At 35.3% G+C, this 23,466-nt stretch overlaps 1 protein-coding gene across 2 annotated transcripts in view; it reads right to left on the reverse strand.

Annotated features, from left to right (window-relative positions):
• Positions 1-328: 328 nt before the first annotated feature.
• The window catches only part of Dachs (unconventional myosin-IXb-like dachs), a 54,697-nt gene continuing 31,559 nt past the window's right edge, over positions 329-23,466 (reverse strand). The window contains exons 1-17 of one of the 2 annotated variants that reach the window (XM_083054236.1): positions 19,589-20,334; positions 11,878-12,228; positions 11,169-11,455; positions 8,733-8,904; positions 8,469-8,641; positions 8,014-8,173; positions 7,725-7,841; positions 7,212-7,447; positions 6,242-6,431; positions 5,712-5,989; positions 5,004-5,193; positions 4,633-4,804; positions 4,066-4,277; positions 3,554-3,816; positions 3,049-3,324; positions 2,614-2,713; positions 329-2,240 (exon numbers count right to left, since the gene is read on the reverse strand). In XM_083054236.1, coding sequence (XP_082910362.1) covers positions 2,083-2,240; positions 2,614-2,713; positions 3,049-3,324; positions 3,554-3,816; positions 4,066-4,277; positions 4,633-4,804; positions 5,004-5,193; positions 5,712-5,989; positions 6,242-6,431; positions 7,212-7,447; positions 7,725-7,841; positions 8,014-8,173; positions 8,469-8,641; positions 8,733-8,904; positions 11,169-11,455; positions 11,878-12,228; positions 19,589-19,679 — 3,426 coding nt within the window. In that variant the 5' untranslated portion in view covers positions 19,680-20,334 and the 3' untranslated portion in view covers positions 329-2,082. Of the gene's footprint in view, positions 2,241-2,613; positions 2,714-3,048; positions 3,325-3,553; positions 3,817-4,065; positions 4,278-4,632; positions 4,805-5,003; positions 5,194-5,711; positions 5,990-6,241; positions 6,432-7,211; positions 7,448-7,724; positions 7,842-8,013; positions 8,174-8,468; positions 8,642-8,732; positions 8,905-11,168; positions 11,456-11,877; positions 12,229-19,588; positions 20,335-23,466 lie in introns of those variants that run through there. The other variant, XM_083054235.1, reaches the window with a different exon arrangement.

The raw sequence follows: 23,466 nt of genomic DNA on the forward strand, positions 1-23,466 counted from the left end.
ATAAATATTTATTGAACGCGCGATATTCTTACTGTATGTTTTGTGCCGAAAAATCGGCTAGTTAAAACAATTTTATCCTACCATAGATTGAATGCAATCATATTGTATGCATGTCAAAAACAGAGATGGGAAAAATAAAAAATATTGAAATGGAAATGTTTCCATTTCAATTGGATCGGGAAGATAATGTTACGGTAAAATTGGGAAAAAAAATAACAACTACTATAATTGCCCTTTTTTTCAAAGGTACCATTATCTTGGTCTTTATATATATAATCTTTGCATACAATTATTCATATATAATATATATATATATGTATACATATGCATTATATATGTATATATAAATCGCTCTTTAATATTCGACACAAGATTTAAGACTTTATTTATATACAGTTTTCGCACTTTTCTCTCGAAAGACCTAGGATTAAGATATTCAAAGTGAGTTTCTAATTTATTCTTGCGATTCCTGTGAATTTTTTTAAATTGGAATCGACGAACTTTCGGAGCAAATAAATTTATTGTGTATCTACAAAAGACGGATCTCTTTCGACGACAGTACCAGTGTAAAATTAATTCATAAACTAGCATAAGTCTTATAGTACAGATATATTATTGTGGCAGTGTTCTCTAATTGGCACTGAGAATTCAGAATAGACAAGCGAATACTGTTGGTAAGTAGTATTATATAGTATAGAATCTAATCTGTTCTATATATATATATATATATATGTACCGTCGCGTGCATATTCTCTATTATATGTAAATTACATTGTAATCTATAACCTACTTTTCATGTGTTACTCTCAAAAAAATATAAGTCTAAAATATACATATAAGTCTGTTAAGCAACCTGATAAGAGTAATGCGAGCGCTTGAGTTATACATTTTTTACATAATATTTTAAACAAAATTAATTTTAACAAAATGCAGAGGAAATTATTAAGTACATTTAATTTTAATACATATATTATAAATAACTTATCATATTTTTCAAGGCATCAGAGCTATTTAATGTAAAAGAATGAGCTTTGCTATCAATTTGCAATAAAAAAAATATAACGATTTATCAAAAGTGTCAATTTATCATTTATTGATTCCATCGCACGTTTATTCTATTTTTACCATCTCGCTCGAGAGACTTCAACCCCTTCATTGCGCATTTTTTGATCCCCCACACTCTTCTTATCAGGCGGGCCCCGGCAGACGTTTTTACGAGAATCTCTTATCTACATGGAAGACGAACGTAGCTTAAGGTAAGTCAGTATGCCGTGTCTGAAATGAGCGATAAGCACGGCCGCGGTGACTTCCGTTAAGCTCGTTTAACGGAAGGTGTAATTAATTAGAGGACGAAGTTCACTGTCCTTTAGAGCTGACTCCACCGCGAGTGACGCCGCCGGCGTTACTCTCTTAATACTAATCACCCCCGACCTAACTTTTGCCGGCGAGCTCGCCGAGACGATCTTATGGCAATTAATTGGCAGACGGGAGACGACAGAGATGATCGAGGTGACCGAGGGACGAAAAGAGTACAACGTTGTTCCCATAAGATGCTCGACAAAGAGCTCGGCAACTTTGTTATTTTATCAACCCTCGATGGTCAAACTTATTTCTCCTCCAGAAAAGGAGAATTACCCTCTCCCTCGCTTACAAAAACGTAAATAAACTATATTTTTATTATATATAGTTTTTTGTTGTTAATTTTTTATTTATTTATAATTGATATTATGTACACGTAATTGTTTAATCATTTTGCAATGTAAATGTATATATGTTGATTAAAATTCAATGAGCTGAATCCATAGAGGGTTAATAAATTTTTGGAGAGAAATAATATATAAAATAGAAATATAATATAAAAATATCTCTTTACCTATATATTAGAGATATATAAAATATTATCATTTAAATTTCTATTTCTTGTTTCACGTTTGTGATACAACTTTGTACAAGGTTTTTTTTAATGAGGGAATTTAGCGAAATGTAAGTTTCTTAAAATTGTATTGGAGAAAGCAATATTTTGTTTTGCAGTCTCTTCTTATTAAAGTGATGCTGAATAAATATAGTCTCTTATGAACGTCGTTAAACATTAATATTGCAAGGTTTTAGTTCCATAAACTGATACGGCACATGTAACGTAGCGTTATTGTGTTCTACAAGAAGATGGCCTCGTCTAGGCGACGCACCTACGACTAAAACTGTCTCTCCCTTCAACAGGACCACCTCGCTTTCACCCTTTTCTAAAATGTGTGTATTAAATAATTAAATAATTATATTTAATGAATAATTAATAACAATTATATTTAATACCATTAAAGTTAATTTTTAATACTTAATTATATAATTTATGATATAAAAAAAATAAAAATTGTGAAACATTTAATTAGGAGAATTAAACATTTAGGACCCATTAAATATTTTAGGTCTGAGAAAATAATTTTTAGTATCAATAATAATGTATTTAAACACAAATTTAAAAGAAACGAAGTGAATTTTTATAAACTTTTCCTTTCTTTTCATTCAATTCGAATATCTAAAGCGCATTGTTGGTTTTGTTTAATATTTAACATTATTATATATTTGAAACGTATTATTATAAATGATATTTCTTACCTGGGAAGGGCATTTTCATAATCCTGGTTTGCGGATAACCAAGTTTTGTGTTTCCGGTTACAGTGTAGGATCTGCTAGGCGGGACAGGTGGAGGCCGCTCCTGTATAAAGACAAAAGGGATTATATTAAATTAACAAGATTTTCTTTGCAGCATTTTGCGATAAAATTCGCTACCTAAAATACTATGTAAAAAACATTATAACCTTTTGGTACTTTTTATCAAATTTTTAGAAAAATATAAAAATATGAAAAATATGAAAATTCAAAGAAAAATTTAAAAATATAAAAATTCAAAGAAAAAGAATAAATGTGAGGATCTGTGTGTGTTTCGTTTTATAAAAACTCAATTTATATCGATTACTTTTCTTATATATTATTTTTACCGTTCTGATGTACTTCTTGATTTATATGAGAAAGGTATATCCAGAAGCTCACCAGATCTAGCCCGAAAAATGTACAAGTCTGCTGGATCATCTTCTGATCGGCGCACTTCTCCGAAGGATCGGGTGGAGGTGTGCCAGCGATTGGTTGAGGTCTTGGACGAGTGCCAGTTCCGGTTCCTGCGCCAGCAGTGACGTTCCTCTGAACGTTTCCGGTATTGGTTCCGGTCGGTGGTTGTTGAGGCTTTTTCTGACCGATTCCGGATGTTACGCCTAGAGTTGTCCTCCTTAAAGGCCATCTTTTTCGTACCCGCCATCCCCTCCACGTAGACTGAAAATAACATCGAAACAAACTGGAAATTCTTGGCCCCTTATATCTTTCCTTCTTTTCTCGAACACGAAAATGTCTCACTGATTTCATATATTCTCAAATAAAATAAAATGATTCTCTCATCTAAAATAAGAACGATTTATATTTGTATAAAAAAAAAAAAAAAAAAAAAAATTGAGAGAAGAAGAGAGAAGAGAGATTATTTTTATTAAAAGAGAAATATGTCTACCTGTATTACTGTTGCAGCTCTCTTCCGCGTCTCCGCCCGCAGGTTCTCGAGCTGCTGCCTGATACCCTCGCTGAGAAAAATGTGCCTCTTGCCGAGGGCCCAGCTAGTGCTGGCGCCGAATTTACTCTTCAGCTGCTGCGCGTTTTGCAAAATCAATTTCGTGTCCTCGACAGCTTGCTCCTCGGCGCGACGCAGTTGCTTGAAGGGTGCGATCAGCCTATATCTCGCATTGAAGGCTTTAAATCGCATTCTGTGAGGATATCCTGCGCGCAAGAAAGAGTAATATATACAGTAAATATTTTATAATTAATTTTATAATTTTATATATCTCCAAGATTCTCGCAATTAAATGACGCTATTTTGCATGGGTATCTTTATAACTGTGATATACAGAATTTTTTTTTTTAATAAGTTGAAATAATTTAACAAATACGTTTAATAGAACACGCATGTTTTTGGTAAAAATTTGGATTTTTGGATAATTAAGGCAAAATTACATTTTGACGTCTTACCTCCTGCCATGAGGTTCACCGTTTCCAGGACCTGTAACGAGCGTATCTGACGCATCGTGACTCCCCTGTCGAGGTGCATCGGCGTCTCGGTACTATTGCTTCGAATGCATCTGACGAAGTGCGGTCTAGCATGAACCAGGGTTCTCAGGAGATTATCTAATCTCGTATGGAAGTCCTGCGTCAACGTCGATATTGGCTCGTCTCCGTTTAAACTGCGAAGAACAGCTTTTACTCGCTTTTCTTCTCGTCCGCTTCGTTTCTTAATTTTTCACTTAAAGGCTAACTCATTGCCGAAGCAAGTTAAATAGAAATGTAGATATTTAAATAATTATTGCAACGTCATAACTCATTGTGCACAGAATAAATTATAATTAATTATAATTATAATTATAATATTTTAATTATAATTATTATTATTATTATAATTTGTAATTATAATTAATTATAAAAATAATACAAATTAATTGTTAATAAATGTATTTCAATTAAATACATCGACAATTTTTGCAGAGGAAAATATTAATTAATAATAAATAAAATAAAATAAATTCGTCGATGATTACTTACAGATCGGTGTGAGAAGTTGGCGATATACGGAAACTGACGCCCCTCGGAACAGGGTCGTTCGCGTATAATGCTTTCAGTTCGCTGCCAAATAAATGCGTGGCAAAACCGAAGCTGCAAGTGCTCTTGTAAAAAACCGCCACCAGGTCATCGGGGACGACATCCTTATTTGTGTCTTTTAAAGATAAAATTTTTGAATTTATTGATTTTGCAAGAGACTTCATATTTATTTGATCTACTTTATATATAATATTATTTTATTATTATGCTGTTATTAATTTTATATTTCAATTATTAATTAATATCACAGAGTTTGTGATATTTCCTTGAATTCACATCGAAATGAGAGATGTAATGAGAGAGATCTTACGTACCGAGAAAGTCCGAAGCGTCGTAAGTGACTCTCCCTGCAAAGTGCTGAATACCAAAGGACCTGCAATCGACGGTCCTTGGTTCGAATAGCCGTGGATTCTGCTTGTGCTGCACCTTTACTTTAGCGACGTAACTTTCTGCGGTCCCGTGTATAGAGCCTTCTACATCCAACATGCTTAGCAACCCGGTTCGCTGTAAATCAAAATTAAACGAGCCTTTTAATCCCTAAAAATTGCATCCTTAATGAATCGTAGAAGAATTTAGGGGCAAAATTAATCAAGATCTTATTCCAATATCAAGATACTACAATACATTTAAAATCTCAGTGTTTGGAAAATTTAAAATCTTTATTATATTAATTAAACTTTTTTTTATATGTATGTAAGTAAAATATCGAAAAAAATACAACAACCCTTCTGTCTATGAACGAGTACTCAAAGCAACTTTAAATGTTAAAATACAAAAGGTCTTTGATTCGGAAATATGATGGGAAAGAATATTCAATACTCAGCAGTTACTATAAAGAAATTATTATTGCAATGTGTCAAAAACATGCAGTTGGTACCCGAGTACCCATACGTTGATGAAAATGTGTAAAATTGACAGAAAGATTAAAGAAAAAACAATTGTTTTCAAGAGACTAATTATTTTACTGAGAATGGAGATAATATTATACGATTTTCGTATTCGATACAGAGGGAAGGACTTACCAAGGAAGAAATGAGATCAATACATGGCACATTGTCAACATAGTCAACTTCGACGTCGCACCGGATGCCTTCGTCGCGACAGCTCTCGATGGAGCTTTTAAATATGTGTGTGTTGTAGAAGTGCTGCATCGTCTCCGCGCAGAGATTGATGCAGAGATGCTCCAGCTGGCTCGGATTAGGATCCTCGAAGCCGAACATGTCCAGGATGCCGATGAAACCGTCCGTGGCGTGTCGCACGGCGTTATTCAGGGCGGCCATGCTTCTGGATCCTGTGCCCCCTGAAGAATTTTCAACCTTTACCTTATTCGTCGCATTAAAAAGTAGGAAATTTATGCCATAATTCTTCGAAGAAAAATTGCACCTTCCTTAAGAAGTCTTTTAATAGGAAAATCGATACTGTTTTTTTAAATCAATTATTTAATTGTCAATTATATTAATTTTATTTGTTAACAACATTCCGAGATTATCAAGTTAATCGATGTATCGATTTACAATCGAGATGATATGTTGTAACAATTGTTAATAAAGACCTGCCGAACTGCCGACTGTAGAGGCATGTTGGCTGGTGACCTCAGCTTGATTATGAACGGATTCGTTGGAATCGGATGAGAGGGTGCCCAGGGTCGAGCCGAGTCTCTTCAAGCTGTTAGCTCGTCGCACTATTGTGGCTACGGTGCGGCAATAAAGCGCTTTTGCTAACGAATCCCTGGTCATGTTAGACTGTGTAAACAAATATCGTATGTGTTCAGCATGTTTCTCGTATTACATGATAGTATACTCGATCGCAGTGCCAGGCAACTTTTTAACGACCCGCTTAGCCCTTTTGTAATTTGCAATTCAAAGTCAATTTGCTCGGAGAAAATTTGTAACTTCAGTTATACGTTTTGTGTAACCATATCTCTCTTTCGTTAAATAATACTGAAAATAGAAATTGAAAATTCATCTCCAAACATTTCACAAATGAAGTATTAAATTAGAGAAATTAAATATTCTGAAATAAAATTGTAAAAATATTATAGAAGAATCTGCAGAGTCTCGATTTTGTTTTAGGACTGGAAAGATTATAAAATAATTTATAAGAAAATTAACATGCAAAAATTAGACGAATTTAGTGATCTATTTTTTTAAAATTGAAACGCGATAATTGAATGATTTCAAAAGAGATCTAGTCGTCGGAGAATTTAATGTAAAAAAAATCGACAGTCTACGTGGAAAAATTATATTAATAATATAAATATAACAACATATAATAATAAAAAATTATATTAAGAAAATAAGTTATAAATATAAATATAAAATTATAAATATTCACTCGTGAATCTAAAAAAAGGAAGAAACTAAAGTTCAATGAACAAAACTCAAGTATACAGCATCTCTCGAGAACGTAAAATTTGCGATGTTTCTAAAGGATCAAAAGAGGATCATTTGATCCTAACTCGTAATAAGATGAGAAGTTGCCCGTCACTGTCACATCTCATCTGCAAGGTTCTATAACGGTACCATGTTAGCGTCACAGACGGATTTAACGAGCTGACCGCGCGCGTTGTGAGTCCTCGAGGTGAGTCCTCGCAACAAAGCTGGCGGAGGAACTCCCAGGAGTGCTGCCACAGAGGACAACTCGTTCTCGCCAATCACGCCTACCTCCACCCCAGGACCGTCTGTGAAACCGACGTTCCCGAGTATGAGCACCGCTGCTAATACTCTTACGACGTCCAAAAACGGAATACCCAAAACGCCTGGACAAAGGATGAAAAATCATTAAGTCAGTTTTATTCAATTAATTTTAATAAAAATTAATTCGAGGTATTTTTCCAGCATAATAAATAAATTATCAAATGGAATGCCCAAAATGCTTGAACAGTCATTGAATCAGTTTTAATAAAAATTAATTTGACGATTGAGTTAAATAAAAATAAACAAATTATCGCGATTTATTGCATCGGAAAAAAGATTTGCTATTTTATTGAATTTTATCGAAATTGAAGTTTGCGCGATTTCTCTCGTGACATTTACCTAAGCAGGCTTTCCACGCTTGAAATCGGGTGGCATCTTCAGCTTCGTCCTGTCGCGTGTCGCCGTGTTGGAGGTATCTCAAATTTTTGAGATTATATCCCTCCAGATTTAATTTAACTATAAAAATTGTCAAAGTAATTATTTTATGTTGTAATAAATTCTTGATTATTATCGTGTGCTATATATATGTATATTATATATTAGAGTATGATTATATTAGAGTAGTATATAAATTATCTTATTATTGGAGCACTACACATTTATTACACATAATTAATTATGCTATTACCTCGCTCATCGTGAGACAATCCGGCCAACATCTGATAAAATATATGATAATTTTTCTCGTCTGACAATGGTCTGATCACTCTCGTTTGGTCTAAGAAATAACAATGAATTTTTGTCCTGTACAAGGCACCGTCCGTTACCTGAACCTCGATGAAGTGACCCTGAATATACAGTAAAAAAATAATTCTTGTATTAATTAATAGAAAATTGCGATATTATTATTATTATTATTATACAATTATTATATAATATGTTCTTCATGTAGTATCGTGTACTATTGCTCGTTATTATTTCTAATTTTGATATATTGTCTTTGACATATTGTTTATTTCTAATTGTAATATATATTGTTACCGATTTTACATAATCTCTCTTTTCACAAGCTATGCTTTTCCTTCTTCCTTCCATTTCCTGCTATCTTCTTCTATCTTATGCATTTTGAAGCGAAGCACTTACTATCCTCGAGCTCTCCGAGTTTGTGGCGGTTTTCGCTGAGCCCAAGGATCTGAGGACGGTGAAGGCTGCCGCTAGATGTTTGAAAGCGTCCGTTTCCGGTCCGCCGCCGGCGACGTCGAAGAGTTGCCTAAGTAACAGCATTGAAGCGTACGTTTTTCCGGAACCGCTTGTTCCTGTAGGAGGAAATTCCAGAGATCTTATTCTTCGGGCGAAAGGGCGAAAAAAGAAGGGAGGAAAAGAGAACGAATCCGTTTGGAGACTTACCGGAAAGGATAATCGCCTGCGGATATCCGGTCTCCGATTGCTGTCTCACGGCTTCCTGGACAACCTTGTTCAGCTGAGGTGCTAATGGTACTGTCCTGGTGCTCGTTAAAGTTAACGGATTCCCCACGTCCGTATACGGATTCACGCAAACCAATATTGGACCCACATTTGTCTAGAACGATATTTTTTCTCGAATAAAATATCATTCTCTTTTAATATTCACTTTTAAATGTGTGTTTTTATATATAATACATATTTAACTTCAAATCAGCAAGAGTTTGTCTCTTGAAAAATTTTTGTTTAAAATGTCAAATCAGTTTGCATTTATTAGTATTAATTTATATTTATAATATATTCATAATTTTTATTAATAATAAATTAATAATAATTTATAATTTATTTGAAAATATAATTTCTAATTATAATGGATTATAATCTTTATATAACATTATAAAGTTGCGAACGTTTCTTGAATCATTACTGGAGATTAATTAATTTTTTATTTTTCTCTGTAGTTTAATTTATATTTAATGTTCCTGGAATTAAAGAAAATAAGACGAACGAATAAAAAGGAGCATAAAAGCGGCCTCAAGTGTGTGAAAATCAGTGGAAACGGAGAAGGGAGGATGGAACCAGTCTCCTGTCGAACTTTCGCAGAATGGGTGGCGGAAAGAAGGCGATCGGAATCTGCGTATGCGAGCTGTAAACAGATCACGCACCTGTGCGTGCACGCCGATAATGAGTGAGAGCGTCATCAACGGCGAAGCAAACTATCGTGATCTCGATCATTAACTCTCCAAGTGCAAACGGTCGCTTAATACACGGAAATGGGGCATAAATCAGCTGGCGTAGCTTAGCAAAATTTTCAGATAATGTATGCTCGAATTGCAATTTGAATAATGCAATGTCGAAATATTCCCCTTTCAAGATTTACATTTGCAGGTTCATCATTATATTTCATGAATAATCGTATAATCTCTCGTGCACAATTATTCTACAATTTACGTTGACAAGAAATTAGAGAAATTTGTAATTAGTAAAATCAGAAATTGGAACGAAAGGTTGTTCGAAACAATTTTTTTTTTAGATTCTATTAAAATATCGAAGTTCAAGTCTGACAGGGATTGCGTAATGAGTTTGCATAAGTATATGATCGGCTTGTTTCTTGTGGTCGAAACGAGGTAACCAATTGACCGTAATCGACGAAGAAAAAGGTTCTCGCTCCCCCGAGGAACCTAGATCAGGAGAAATCAAGAGTTTCTCAATAGATCGATTAAATGAGGAACAGCCTCGAGGAAACCGAACTCCTCGTACAAAAAGTCGACAGCTTGCTGCGAGGAGTTGCCCTATCATGATGAACGACTTATCGTGGTAAACGCGAAAATTTATCTACCAAAGAGAAACCGACAAGTATATGTATTAATATATTATTTCATCGATAATATTTTTTAATTAAACTTAAATTTCAGCTGCTAGAAAAAATTGTCACAGTGCAACGTGTCGAAAAAACGCAGTTGGTACCCATACATTGATGAAGAGGTGAAAAATTATGCATTGGCAGAAGGATTAATCGAAATTGAAGGTTCTTAGAAAGCGAATAAATTGAAACTCTCGTCGCCGAAGAAGAAATAAAGCACGATTAACCCTAGTCTAGGAATAATCCTAGTCCAATTATATACACGGCGCACGATAGGAAATGTATGAGAAGTAAAGCCGGCTCAGCCGATCGCATCATCGGAATGCGTGCGTGCGTGCGAGCCACCTGTGCGTGGGTTTCCTGCGGCAGGGTGGCATGCACGAACCAGCCAGGAGGAGACAGGGTGAATTCTTAATGACGGCATATCGGCCGCGGTGTGTTTGTGTTATTGCGGCCACCAACACCAACACCGACTCGCATATCGCTCCGTATACTTATGAATATGATTCGAGACCGCCTCTTTGCATTCCGCTTCGGCAGAGCCGCGTTACATTCGCGTGCATGTGGATACTTAACGCGTGCATGTATGTGTCTGTATGTGTATGTGAACGCGTTGGGTCCCTGGAATTCTTGGACCTTCAGAGTCTTAAGATCGCGAGATCTAGGAAGCTGTTGGCTTCTGCAATTGGGATTCATAGTACGTATATTCACGTAGTATATCAGCATTAAACGGCCGTGTTTAATTCACTGAATGAGATGCTGCAAAAATGTAATCTAGAATTATGTAGACACACGGTCTTGCATACATAATAAAAGTCTTTAACCTTTCGTATAGTTATACTTTAGCGAAAAAAGGCTGACCCAACGTACAGCTTACGCGATAGGATTCATTTTAGCATATTTTGCTAATCGTGCGATTAAAAATCCTCGCTTATAATTTTTCTGAGTCTGATACGCGTTAAAAACGTGGAATTTCTGTACTTTGGCAACTTGTCTACTTTAGCATTGATCTCTCTTACGTGGTACTGTTTGGCGCAGAAGCGAGCTTGAAGGCACTTGAGTACTGCATCCTCCGTGAGAGGTCCGGGTAGATGAATGAGGTCGTCGAAGGCCGTGGTGTTCGCAGTGCCGGGCGAGGGAGCGGTGGCCTTCGGGAGGCATCGGTGCTGGCTCTGGTTGCTCCTCGCGTTCTTCACCTCGGCGATGATGCTGGAGATCGGTGGCGAACGGAGGCATCCTAGAGCCGTCACACAGGACACTATTCCGTCGTCGGGCACCCCGTTGTGCCGCTTCAGAGGATCCAGATCTGAACGCGTCGACAAATTTAGAAGATAAGCTTTATCAACTCACTCATGCCATGTTATTACATTATTCATGCGCATCCAAAAAGTTTGCATTTTGTCTAAAGAAAGAAAAAGCGGAGAGAAATCATCTTTACGAAACGTAATAATAAACTCCAGAGTGGATGACATTAGTCACCCAGGTGCACAAATTAAGGTTTAATGATTGATATGTGTATTGAAATAAATAATATGTTATTCTTTAACGTCCCAATTAACAGGAACGACAAATCGAACGGAGGCTCTCTGTTATCATATCTGAACTTCCCTTATGTAACGTTAGATAACCGGAGATGTCGCGTAACGGTATTCCGCGATTATAGTCTATAAAATCCAGTTACGAAGTCAAGTGTGTGTATGTGGAACATAGAGATATCCGTGCACTAACCAGATATTAAATTATTGGTTGCGGTCGAGTTATGGTTGAGCGCGTTCGCGCTGACGTGATTGACGTGCGGATGGACAATCGCGGATGCCGTCAGGGTGTGACCCGCGGGATGACCGATCCCGTGGGATACAGGCGGCAGGGTGGTCCTCGGGGGTACCGCTGGTGCCGGAGAGGCGGGCGCGCCACCCTTTTCCGGGCTCTTGGACGACAGGGGTCCGGACGAGCCGTTCGCCGGCCCTGATGCGCTCGCCGGTTGACTTACGTGCAGCCGGTTCCTCAGGGTCACCAGTTCCGTGCTGAGGCTCCGCAGGCGCTGCTGTAGGTGCACCGCTTCGTTCGACGAGGAAGCGTCTGCGGGAACCAAACCGGGAAACGTCTTTGAATTACGATGGTCCCAATGAAATGGTTCATCATATCATATCTGATAATTTTAGGATGTAAAATTAAAAGATGAGAAAAGAGTTTTATGTAGTAAAAAATAAATCGTCCTTCTGATCGACATCTCTTCCGCTTAATAATTCGAGAAATGATATAACTTTAGGCCATGAATATTTTTACTACCCTGAACGATGTTTGATATTTTCTAGAAGTAATTAGATTTAAAATAATTATATTAAAGTTGCGATAATTAGAAAGAAAACAATTTTCTGAGAGTTATGTAGTCGAGGATGTAAGAGACGCATATATGTATATCGATCTGCACTTGTGATTCTTTCCGAGTCTGCTTTGACTGTGTTCTCGAGTTCACTTCTCATTATCCTCTTCATATCCGTCGCGTGTGCGCGAGTCTCTCTCAAGTGGCCGCTCGCACAACTCTTCGGGTACCGTTAATCTAAGATACAATAGCGGATAAGTCGAAATGAAGGAAGCTGCGCTCTCTCGAATGAAGAGTTGAATTTCTCTCCGTCACCTGGAGGGAAGCCGAGAGCGTGTTGCGGTGGATTGTGATCACGTGAGCGATCAGTGCGTTATTCTGTCGCTAATAAGATTCCGTCAGATGATGTTAACTCCGAAAGACGCAGGAAATTTAGAAAAGTGTACCTCAAACGCATACAAACACGTGCGCAATTTTTAAAAATAATTAAAAGGAAATTAAATTAAGCTTTAAGCTGTATTCTCTTTTTTTAAGGAAATTTTTAGTAGATAATATATTATACGGTGTGAATTATAATGTATGTACTCTAAGTTTTATTATACACTTTATACAACTCAAATAGATTTCTTGTTTCTTTTTAGAAGAAACGAAGAGAGAAAGTGTCATTAAGATAATTTTAAGTCGCCTTCATTAATAAAGAAACAGAACTAATTATAAGAGCTATAAATTATAATTCTTTTTCTAACAATCTTTCATGATTTATGGAGATAAACAATGTAATCTATACATCTAGCAATGCTTATCTCGATATATGGATCTATATGTAAATGTAATAACACACCATATGCATAAACAACATAGATTATAATATTAATTATATTGAATGTTTTCACACATAACACAAACATAATAATTCTAATTATTAATTCCATTCTCTAATATACTTGATACATTCTTATCTAAAATGATTTAATCTGACAGTTCATATTATTAATTTTTTTATCTACAGATATGAACTGATGTGTTATTCAAAGTATCTTTCTTTCTTTGAAGAAATTTGAAACCAGTTTAAATTAATAAAAATTAAACTTTGTTCAATTTTATCTCTGAATTTTATTAAATTTTGTTCTTCATCTATAATTTAAATTCTTTTAATAATAATTGAAAAGGCTGTAATATATTATTATTACAAAATCAGATATGAAAAAGGCTAATAAAAGCCAGGCAGATATTAGAATGCATCAAATTTGTTTTTAAAGTCTCCTTTAATTATTATGAACGTTTCGGTCCTTTCTTTAGACCATCTTCAGCAGATTGATTAGTATTTAAATTCTCAGTTAATCACAATACGTCGACACTTAGAGATTGTTTTTGACAATTAATAGTGCTTACAAATTTTTCAAACGTCCCATTATTTTGCAAATATATTTTTATTCTCACTTTTGTAGATAAACTAGCTACGTACAGACACTTAAAACAGATTGACGAGTCAGTCAACTAACTGGAGCTTATCAGCGATCTGAAATCGAGTTTGCATCTCATCAACAATCCTCCATTTGGTCGATTTTAAGTGCGATCGAAAGTGTTTCTCCGGAATGTCGCGTTCTTTCAGGACGTGTTTTTCTCCTTTTTTTCCTCTTTCAGAGAGGAACGCTAAACTTCCTCCTTGCCTGGACGACACACGATACCCGGTGCTTGATTCGCATCGGGAAAACTGGTCTTTCTCTCTCTCGTTGGTCGATACAACTAACTTCCGGATACGGGATTAGTTACATAACCGGTTCTGGAATTGCGAAGTAAGTTGTTTAACGCGTGCGGTGCTTTATTTACGCTCAGTTCTCTCGCCGGAGAACCAATTCAATGTGGGATGATTTCGATTATTATTATTCTGCGTCTTTGTGGATTATGATAATGTTCGCTCCATGTTGAACCCAGGTAAACGATTCAGGAAGGAATCTCATTAGACGACTGCAAGGATTATAATTGAGTATAATAAGCATAGATAAATTCAAAAATTTCGTATCATTTATATAATAATAGAGGAGAAAAAAAAATAACAAGAAATTAAATGCAATAATGAATGACATAGAAATAGAAGCTAAGCATCCATGTTTTTACTCTGTGCGTGTGATTCTATGATTATTCTCTGAAAATGCCTCTAATAAATTTAACCGGCATATAAACGGGTAGAAAAATGCCTTGTAAATCATAATAAACAATAATAAACGGCAGCGCAGGAACAGCAAAAATCTTACTTTTCAAGCACCCTGTAATATAGCGGACAGGTCCTACTACTCGGGAATTAAACTGCGCAGGTACCTTTGGGAGCTGAACGCTCTCCTTCGAAGAAAACAGGTTCTTTTTCGTCTTATTCTTCTCACGGCACCGCACGCCTACACTCTATTCATCGTAACTCTTTCGACTAATGTTTCTTTGACTTATATCGACGTTGACCTCTCTTTTTCCTCTCTTTTCTCTTCTCTCCTTACTCTCCTTTTCTTTCTATCCCTTTCTTCAGGTATTAATTTTTGGTTTTTTTTTCTTAACTCTGCGAATTCGCAGTTCTCCTTGAATCTATAAATGGGGTTTCTTGTGTTCTTCGAACCCTTCTATGAATCCTTAAACCCCAGAGTTTCTCACGTATTTAGGTTTCTCCTCCCTCCTCTCTCTCTCTTTATTCGTCTTTTTGCTTAAGTATTAATTTCTTTTTTTTTTAACTCTGCGGATTCGCGGTTCTTCTTGAATCTATAAATGGGGTTTCTTGTATTCTTCGAATCCTTTTGTAAATCGGTAAACCTCAGAGTTTCTCACCTCAGTATTTAGATTTTAAAACAGATTTTTCTTTAATTAAAAAATTGCGTAATTTTGCATTTAAATTGTGTTGCGTCATATAAGTGAGATGAATATTCTAATTGCTTTTACTCACATAGTTACAGCCTTTCATAATTTATAAATTATTATCATACTTACATATATATGTATAAAATTCGTATATAAAATTACACTCACAGAAAAATAAATATAATTTTATATAACAATATAATATACAATTTGATAAAATTTAAATGAATTATTTAAAGCAGTTTAATAAAACTAGGCAAATGAAATAAAGAAAGTTCAATATGATATTTATATAGTTATATAGTTATATAGTTATATAGTTACAGTGTACATGATGTAGAAGTAAAAGACTGCGCTGTATGATATAGAAAACAATTAACTTGAAGTAATCGATAGGAAGAAGGGGATGAAATCTTTTTTCTCGTTATTCTATCTCTGTTCTTTCAAAATGTAAAATAATAAGAGATAGGATAAAGAGAAAAAAGAATCTCCAAATTGCGATGAAATTAATGACACCCACATATGTATGTCGAAACTTAATTCGTAATTAGGCGCAGGGAAGGGGGCTCATCCTATAACGTGATCCATTTACAAATTTGTGGTCGGCAAGATATTTTTCTGTGAAAAATTTGCGCAATATTTCCGCGATGGAATTTTGAGCATGAAAGGGTAGTTCTCTTGTAATATGTTAAAAGTTATTTAAAAATTTTAGTTCAACAATTCTCACGAGATGAAATACTTTTTAAACTATTTCTGATATATTATTGAAATTATTAGATCAAATGGAATTAAATAAAAATTAATACACTCTTCTGTAAGCTAAGAATGTTAATCTTTTTACGAATTGTATCAAGATATTTCAGAACTAGGTCAAGTGACTTAGATAGATACTTTGTCTTCTATTATATCTTATATTAAAAATATTTTATTAATAGAGATGCATCAACAAAATGGACCAAAAAAGCGTACAATAAATAACTGCAAATAATAATTGCAATTTTTATGCATTGCTTTATGATACATATGTCGAAAAACAAACCAGAATGCAAAGAGCTTACAAATCTCGCGTATGGTATCTCCACTGGGATGGACAGAAGCGATAGAATATATGAGATAAATAAACGGCTGTCAGGTCTATGTTGGGTCTTAATAAAATGATAATTTCCCACGGTACCAATTCGTCGCGGAACTTTGCGAAATGTGTAATGTTACGAAGTGGCAATAAGCGTAACGACCTTGAATATTATCAAACCAAGAAGACCCGTATAGGATAGGACCGAGTCCGCATCTCTATTCGCAGATGAGTTCTATCGAATAACTAATTAACTCACTTAATTATTATTTCGATTTTTAAAATTTTGCTTTTTTCGAGCGGTATTAATATATACCTACATATATATAAATTATTTATTTTATTAATATAATTTAATTATTATATATATATATATATATATATATATATGTATATATATATGCAGCATATTTCTTATAATACATTTTTGTAATAAAAATTGAAAATATTAGAAAAATATTGGATATTGCAGTTTTCTTTACAGCTTTGAAATCGTCTTTTCTCTGACTGAGTCAGTCATAAATGTGCATTCACGTATGCATCGCAGCGTGACCTATGCATATTGTCTGCTCTCGTATTTTTTTACATGCACGTGCGCCCGCAGCGCGTGGGCAGAAGCGGTTGCAGCTGGATGCACTAGTTTAGGCCATTGCCCCGCATAAATCCCGGTAAGAAAAGACCTTTCCCTGCTTATTATGTAACAAAAGGTGCTTGCTTTTCAAGATTATGAGATTTACATAATTATCTAAATGTCACGACTCTCTCGTGCTGCTTCAGAGCTATTTTGAAAAACAAAAAATATTATTTCTTTTTTTTCTTCTTGAAAAAAGTATAAGTAAAGAATTATCCCCGAATATTATAAATAATTTTTTTATCTACTACAATAAGAATAATAATTGTGTTTTTTTAATTTTAAGATTTAAAGAATTATGCTAATGTTATAAATTTTTGAAATATACATATCTACACACATTCTTTCTCTCTTTCCTTCTCTCTTCGTTTCTTTAGAATTAAGATTACTAAATTACACATACATGTGGATTTAACATTTTTATTTAATTGTTACTTCTTGTATAATGAGAGATTTTCCGTTCCAATTTTTTTTTCAGAGTTTTAGCTACCCTGCACAACCTTGAGATCGTTAAGAATTGCTTCTGGCAACCGGTCGACCACTCACGTTCTTGTAACCTTAAGGCTTAAGGCATTAATCTTTATAAGGAAATATAAGTTCTTAAGCTTATAATTAAACAACAAATTACCGAAAAAAACGCGAGAAATTTTATTAAATTTTCTGTTTATAAATTAAACTGTCACACTTAAAATTTCTAAATATTTTCTAATTTCTAAAATTATTTATTATATATAAAAATAGTTACAGATATATACATCAATCTCAAATAATTGAATAAGAGAAAAAAAACTAAAAATGTCGAATTTTGATAAATGATAATAAAATTAATTAATGCACGAGATAATATCAATAATAATATTATTGTACAATGATTATAATAAATTTAAAATATATAGAAATAATTCTCGGAGAACTCTAATGCATTCTTCTTGAATATTGTGCACATGCTTTTTCCAATTATAATAACATCTTACGACATAGTCAATTTCTTGCAATTTTTCGTGCGCGACGCGGTTAATGACGGCAAAGAAGTGGAAGGTATTTTAATTATATCTTCCCCCCCCCCTTTCCTTCGCCTAATTACTCGGGATGCCCGTAATTGTGAAGGACGCGCTATAATGAAACAATAGCTGTAAGGGTGTCCTAGACGGCAGAATAATGACGCTTCCGAGTTGGGAAACAAGCGAGTGAAAAAGTTATCTCGATCTCGGGGCGCGTTCCACATTTCTTCTAAACTCTTCCCGACGCATTTAGCGCGCTGTCTCTAAAGTGTCTCAAAATCTGGCGTTTGCATTTGCACACTAATATCATTGACATTCGGCACTTATAAAGAGAGTTTCTAAAAGAAGCTGCTGTGCATTTGAAGAAAATGAGAAGAGATAAGATTTATTCAAAAAATTATCATATATAATATATTATAATTTTGATTATAAAATTATAATATATATTTATTATATAATTTATTACATAATTAGTATATAATTTTTTAAATGTATCATATATGCATATAAAATTATACGAAAAGTTTCCTAAAAATAAAAAATTAAACTATACTTTCAACTATAAATAAAAAATTACTATGGATGACATTAAATATTAAAGAATTTCAATGCAATTTAAATCAATATTTAAATTAAACATATTCTATTGATTCAAATCTCAAATTAAAAATTTTGTTATTTTACAGGTTATCTAAAATTATTTAAAGATAAAATCTTGATTTATGATTTCTATCTTAAAATCTTAATTTGTCGAAATTTTTATTTTAGGTTTCTAGACTTCAAATCAGAATTCAGAAGCATAAGTGCTTAAACATTTACTAATCGGAAATAATTAGCAGTAAATTTGTTTAAAGTACATACATATATAGTACAGCAGTAAAGTTACATGAATATAAATGTTTATGGTCGCTTAATGTACACGATGTAAATTTCTGATTCCGGGGATCGCGTAAATTTTTTACGAGAGACTTTAACCTCTTGGGTATAGTTAAGAATGCTGGAAGGTAATCAAGAAGGAACAGCCGTGAAGATATAAAGAAACTGTATTACTTTAACTGTAAAGCCTAGGCAACTTTTATAATGACCACCACAACTCTTCATATTTTTCTTTTTTTTTTTTTTAGTATGGCAGGGATGTACCGAGTACTACTTTGAACATCCTATTGCCTATGTTAAAATCCTACGAGATTTTAGATGCATTTTTCAAAAATTTTGCTTCTAAGTAACAAAATCGATATAGATAACTTGATATAAATAAAACTTAAAATGGATAACAGCTTTTTCAAAAATAAAAAATTTTTAGTATAAAATGAGATATTTTTATAATTTTTATAATATTTCAAGGAACCAAAAATTCAGGAACGTGAATCATATGAGAGATTAAAAAACTTTAAAATGAATATTTCTGCGAAAACTTCAAAAATAGAATCTCTAATAAAAAGCGATCTTATATAGATAGATAAAAATCCAAGTTAATTTGAGAATTAAAGAGATTTCAGGAATGAAGAAAAGGAAGATTCTTGATCGATTTAGAATCAACAGGAGAATAGTGTCGTTTTGAAGCTTTGTACCTTGCAGCTTCTTCTCGGTCTCCCAGAACTTCTGCAGCTCCGTGAAATATTTGTCCAATATGAAGACTTTGGAGAGACCGAGGGTAGCCATTTCAGGCGTTCGGAACTTAATCTCGTCCAAGAATTTTCCTCTCCCGCTGAGACTTCCCCTTAGATTCAATCAAAATCGTTTTCTGCGGGCCCTAACGAGACATATCACAGGATATCTCGGGATTTTCCCGTCTTCGTGTCCTCGACGCACTCGTCACCGCACTCACACATCTTCCACCAGTGAATTATCCAGCAAAAATTGAGAACACTCGAATTTAACATCACATTTCACTACATAAGATACCAATTATATTCGATCCACGATTTATATCAGACTCTTTCCTTCTCTTTCTTTCTTTGACAGATCAAAAAGACCTTCTGCCTTGAAAAATATCGCAAAAGTGATGAACGAAATTCTCGGCGTTGGGGAAAACACAGACGCGCATTCACTACATCAGATAGAGTCTACGATCAATGACGGATCATCGATGGCACTGACACTTGCGCGATTTTCTTACGAGCGGCAAACTTTGTCAAACATCAGGCTAGCTCACTTTCGGACACGCGAGGAGCGCCGAGTCGTTGCGTTCAACTGGGCGTCATTGTTGCCTGGGACCCACCTTCTGGGCCTTATTTCTTCTAAAGCGCCTTTGCCGTAACTCCGGCAGGTAAGAGCTGCGAGGCTTACCTGGTCGGCAGGTAGTTAGGTGGAAGGCACCACGCCGAGATTCAGGATATCTGTCGGAGCGGAGTCGCGGAGAGAGGAAGGGGGTAAGGAAAAGTGGGGAAGAGCTGGTCTCTCTTTCTCTTTCTCTCTCTCTCTCTCTCTCTCTCTCTCTCTCTCTCTCTCTCTCTCTCTCTCTCTCTCTCTCTCTCTCTCTCTCTCCGAGACTGGACCGCTCCGTGTGAGGCTGCGGAAAAATGGCTGCGACCCTAGACTTACCTTAGGCGCAGACCTCCACGATCTTCGCTCGCTGCGGTTTATCAGCGCGTCTTGCTAATCCACTCGGTGGACCTTAAAACGGGAACCCTCGTGGAGCGAGGTTCAACGAGGAATTTGAAGCTTCAACGCGTATCCATTTGAATAGCTTCGGCAATTACCAGAGATACCAAAAGATTTTGAAAATTCAAGCAAGAAGAAGGAAAGCTATAATTACTGTATATATTAGGTGCTACAACTATTCGAACATTAAAAGATTGAATAATTTTTCATTAGTTCAATTGACTAATTATCAAATAGAAAATGTTGTGACTAGAGAATTATAATGCACGATTAAATCAGTTGCCTTTAATCGCCAAGTGTTGCGTACATTGTCGATCCCTGCGAATTCGAGAGACATTTCTAAAGTACAGGCATCCATCGACTACTTTAAGTCACTTGTTGCTGGCGAGTATTCATCCACTGACAAGCAGCCATTCAGCTGCTCGATGAGCGACACGCGATACATGTCACCTGACTTATCTACTCGATGAATGGCTGCTCGCAAAGTAACCAGGGTCGAAGAGAGATCACAAAGTGAAGAAGACACGAAACTGAAGAAGGTTCGCGCTCTCCGGTTTCGCCAGGAGGTCGAAAGGAAAAAAGAGAAGGAAACGACAAACGAAGCTATCGATCTTTGTGGCATTCTCGAAGCGCACTTGCTCCCCTTTTTCAACGGAACCGACGACGAAAGGTGAAAGAGGAGCTAAAGGAAGGGAATTTGGAAGAGATGGCACATTCGAGGGGATCCCGGGCGGGCGCGTTCTGCCTTATAATTTTGATCTACAGCCGCGAATGGAATCCAGCATGGCTGTGCGCAGGCCTTACCCCGTGTATACATGTCGTAAACAATGCTACATCGTCGTCGTCGTCGTGAGAGAGAACGCTTTCTCTCTTCATCTCCTTTTCCCTTATTCCCTCGCTCGTTCCTCATCATCTCCCGAGTCTAGCTTTCCTCCCCCCTTTTCCTCCCTCATCCCTCACCTTTCTCGATGCAATGGGCCCGCTGAGGCCTGCTTCTCCTCGCCTCTTCGTACGCGATGCCAGCGGGAAGAGGAAAGGAGGGTGAAAAGGCTTCGTAAGTGGCAACGCGGAGGGAGGAAGACCCTGGCAGGGGCCGACGACCACTATGAGATCCCACCATGCGAATGCGCTCGCTATCGACAAGTATATTGCAAGAAGTTACCTTGTTATGAAAGCAGATTCGGCGATTTAATATAAATAACGAAGCTCTTTAATGAGATGAGGTGATTAGTCTTTCTCAAGTTAAAATTCTCGGATAAATGATATATTTATTTGTATAAGGATGAATAACATCGCATCTAAGTTTGTAATTTAAAATTGTTTAAAATAATATTAATTATTAATTTGTTGATCTTTAGAAAATTTTTAATTTTACAGTATATTTTACTTTCTTAGGAAAAATGTGTAAAGAGTTTAAAGAGAATATTAAGATATGAAAATACATACATTTAAAGGTCTTGAAACTTTAAGCATTTGAAATTGCAGAATGTATGTTACTTTTAACACTTTAAAAATTCAAAATATAGATGTTCACGAATTTAAAAGTTCATTAAAGAGTCCGATTAAAAAATTTTAAAATCTGTGAAAACTCTGTACACATCTCAGTCTCCCTGCATACACAATCTAAAAATTTATAATTGAAATATAAACATCCTCCGGTATTCAAAGAATATGAGGATCATAAATTTAAATTGTAATGAATCGAGCAACTGTTGAGCATTTCTGATGATTCGATGTAAAGCCCAGGCTTCTCGGCTTAAGGAGAAAGGCGACCAGGAGGAAGAGGATTTGTTCTTTGCAGCAAAATTCAAATCTCTGTAGAAAACCGGTTTCAATATGAACGAGACATGGACCTGAGAGTGTACAACAAAACAAGCTTATACGGGGCCTTATGTAGGTTCGATTCGCGCTAACTCTTTGGGTCGATAAGGTAGACGACGTTATACACTCAAGTGGGCCCGTAGAACTGCTGGCACGATCTGGTGAGACGATCCTGAAGAAGAGCTGAGTTCTGCTTCAGTTGATATTTTATCGTTCCTCGAAGTAAGATCTTCAAGAATCTGCTCGAACGATGTGTTACCGATTCGGAGACTTATCTTTCCTTTACAAGGACTTCTTACAAGAGTCTCATCGATATAAAACGGGGCCTTATCGAGGGAAATAATTTCTATGCAATCGAAGAAGTAGATAAGGGCCAAAATATTTCAGTAACTCTTTATTGTATTTTTATATAAGTTCTATAAGTTGTTTAGATATACTAAAAAATATTTACACATTGAATTAATTTTTTATATTTTTTATTAACATATTTTTTATGATATATTGTATATATAATTTGTAAATTTAAATTATTTTTGTAAGAGATTCTAATAATAATCAAATAACTCTCCGCAGATTTATCAGCCAATTAAAGACAAACGTTAATCTTTCAGAGCTCTTTAGATTGTAATTTTGGAAATAACGGCTTGATTATAAATAAATGGTCGCTTTAAAAAAATTTGTTAATTCTGCAGTATAAATATTTCAGAGTCACAGATCAGCGTTCTTTTATCAATTCGATGGTAACACATTCGTCATTAATATAAAATAAAATAGCAGCGATTAAAAGTTATATAATGTAATTTTTATTCCATTTTCTCTTTTGGCAAAAATGATAGGAATTATAGGGGCAGTTAACAATAGAAATTTGAAAGAATCCGATGGCGTAGGAATAATGGATCCGCATTCACTTGGCTGACTGAGTTGAAACGAATGAAACGAACGAAGGGACTACGGTATCGCGGATTCGTGAGACCTTGAGGAAACTCATGGGCCCATCCGTCAGCGGCTGACACCGGACCAGATA

The sequence above is a fragment of the Prenolepis imparis genome, unplaced genomic scaffold (assembly GCF_030444845.1).
Source record: "Prenolepis imparis isolate NDT839.2.m4 unplaced genomic scaffold, iyPreImpa1.0 SCAF_14, whole genome shotgun sequence".
Classification (NCBI taxonomy): domain Eukaryota; kingdom Metazoa; phylum Arthropoda; class Insecta; order Hymenoptera; family Formicidae; genus Prenolepis; species Prenolepis imparis.